This window comes from Hippocampus comes, unplaced genomic scaffold, assembly GCF_001891065.2.
Source record: "Hippocampus comes isolate QL1 unplaced genomic scaffold, H_comes_QL1_v1.1 scaffold207, whole genome shotgun sequence".
Lineage (NCBI taxonomy): Eukaryota > Metazoa > Chordata > Actinopteri > Syngnathiformes > Syngnathidae > Hippocampus > Hippocampus comes.
Window position 1 is genome coordinate 183,501 of NW_017805146.1, and position 2,830 is coordinate 186,330.

The 2,830-nt window shown below is 44.2% G+C and overlaps 1 protein-coding gene across 1 annotated transcript; it reads left to right on the forward strand.

Moving 5' to 3' along the window:
• Positions 1-768: 768 nt before the first annotated feature.
• On the forward strand, positions 769-2,460 carry LOC109514647 (brevican core protein-like; the record flags this gene model as incomplete). The annotated part of the gene is made up of 6 exons (XM_019867934.1): positions 769-901; positions 985-1,143; positions 1,236-1,318; positions 1,524-1,668; positions 1,747-1,929; positions 2,009-2,460. Coding segments are annotated over 6 exons (825 nt in total), but the record flags the coding sequence as incomplete, so codon positions are not given.
• Between the last annotated feature and the right edge of the window lie 370 nt (positions 2,461-2,830).

Here is a 2,830-nt window from a genome sequence, read left to right on the forward strand (position 1 = left end):
GTGATGGCTTTCTCCCACTTTCCCAAAAGACGCCTTTCAAGTTGACCGAATACTCTAAATTGCCCGTAGGTTGGAATGTGAACAGTCCGGAGTGTACCCCGCCTCTCTGTTAAATGTTATCTGAAGACTTGAAATTGTGGCGAACGTGATTGACCTCGTCTCTCTCACCAGCATGGGCGGAGAAACCCCGCGTGAGGGCATAATGATGTCAATTGGTTGAATTGCCATCATAATCTGGCAAAATCCAGAACCCTGCGTCCACACGCGGGTTTTCAGAAACACGCAATTCACCAAAGTATGTATTTGGTTGTTGAATTTCATACTGGGCGAGCCGGCACTCGACTTCGACATAAAATGTCCTCTTGAATTAACTCTCTTTTACCATGTTTAGAAGTACAATGTTGTTGTAAATGTGGTGGTTGATGCACATAAAGCAATATTCTGATTGTATAGAAAATGAAAGAGGGAATGATTTCGGAATAGACTTTCTTGTCTAACGATTTTCCATGAGGAATATTTCAATGCTGGACTTTATTGGTGTACGCACAAACCAAATGAATGGTTTTTTTTTGTTTGTTTGTTTGTTTTGTTTTTGCCAAGCAGCGACATGATTTTGTGTCCTTCTTTGGTTACGAGTCAACAATAAAAATAAAAAAAAACACATTATATTCATATCTGTATGGTAAAACATGGCAAGATCAATGTGTCGAAATGTGTCTCTGGAGTTTTTCCAAAATGGCAAGTAAAGCGTATTCTAATGCAGTATGATGTGAATCGACACTCTGTGTTCCAGATGTTTGCTTTAAAGAACCATGCCTCAATGGTGGCACTTGCACGGAGCGAGAGGGCCAGATTCTGTGTCTTTGCTTACCCACCTACGGGGGAGATCTGTGTGAGCAGGGTGAGCTCACTCAAGTTTGGCTTACTTGATCAGGCATTTCTCAGTCGATGCCCACTCCACACTCTTGTTTTTTTTTTTTCCAGATCTGGAGAGCTGCGAACCAGGCTGGGACAAGTTCCACGGCTTCTGCTACCGACACTTCAGCCAGCGTCTGAGCTGGGAGGTGGCCGAGCAGCACTGCCGCGTGCAAGGTGCCCATCTGGCCTCCATCATGACCCCCGAGGAGCAGGCCTACATTAACAGTATGACCACCACCCATTTGTCCATGTATTGTATTTACACTTGGTGTTCTTAAGAAGTGATTATCCTTCTCATGTTGTTTTGTCATCACCAGGCAACTACAAAGAGTATCAGTGGACGGGCTTGAACGATAAGACCATCGAGATGGATTTCAGGTGGTCTGACGGCAATCCGTTGGTGAGTCGTTGCTGTTACTGTTTTCATCCAATGTTCAGTGTTGAATTTGTACTTCTTTAACACTAAGACAGCTGGGATCGGTTTCAGTTCACCCAGGAGTCTAATATCTATCATGCTGCAGAAAAATGATAGATGAAGACTCAACAATCTACAACCTCAATGTAAATCGAATTTTAAACATGTATTTTCTGCTGTGTCTGTACAGTTGTACGAGAACTGGTACCGAGGGCAGCCTGACAGCTACTTCCTGTCCGGTGAGGACTGCGTGGTGATGGTGTGGCATGACGACGGCCGCTGGAGCGACGTGCCCTGCAACTACCACCTGGCCTACACCTGCAAGAAAGGCACATGTGCGTATTTAGCACACTCAAGTCAACACTATTTACATGTAAGGTGCATCGGTTTAGATTTTTACCACATTCCAACAGCATCATGCGGCCCACCGCCGAAGGTCCGCAATGCCTCCATCTTCGGGAAGCCTCGGCAACGCTACGAGACAGACAGCGTGGTGCGTTATCACTGCTCTCAGGGGTTCCAGCAGAGACTCAATCCACTGATCCGCTGTCGGTCTGGGGGCAGCTGGGAGAGGCCTCAAATTCAGTGCATCCCAGGTGAGACCGAAGAGAAATATTTGATGGTTAGCTATTGCTGAGATAATGAAAAAAAATGAAACATAACATCTCCTTTCAGAGCATGGAGGTCTAAACCTTGACGCTGAAATTATGTCATCGACGGATGGCAACTTGGCCGCCTTTCACGACGGTTTTGAAACCACCACAGAGACGCCACTTTACTGGGACATCAAGTTTTAAAAGCACCACTCGGCTTACCGTACAAACCACATTCTGCTGTCCTCCCTTGACAAGGTGAAAAATGTGCTTTTACCGATTAATGTTACTCACGTGTCAAACTGTTTGATTCCTTTTGTTATACACATTGCAGAATGGTGCTAATACATCAGTATTGCATACCCAACGTGCTCATGTTTTCTGTCTGTCCATATCAAAAGTGTAAAGTAACATACCCGCTTTTTCAGAACAATCCTGCGCACATTTTTTGGAGACACAGTTTTGTTCGTCAGCTTTATGTTGTAATAAAGTTTTGTAGAACAGAGCAAAGAATAAATGGTTCTCTTCTTCCAATGCGGTCTATGGTCGTCTTTGTTTATTGGGCAACAATGGATATCACCGAAGGGACGCATCATTTTTTTTCTTGCATTTGTACATAATTCAGTTACTAATATTGACTGTCATTAACAAAAAGAGAGATGAAACTTTTTATTTTGTAAGACCCTGAAAGTGTCTGAAAGGAAGAAAAAACAAAATTATTAAACATATAAGAGGACAATATGGCCTCATTAATGACGTAATATTCATTTTCCGATCCACTTTATCCTCAGAAGGATTCGCGGAGGAGTGCTGGAGCCTATCCCAGCTGTCTTCGGGCAGTAGGCGGGGCACACCCTGAACCGGTTGCCAATGCCAACCAATCGCAGGGCACACACATACGCAC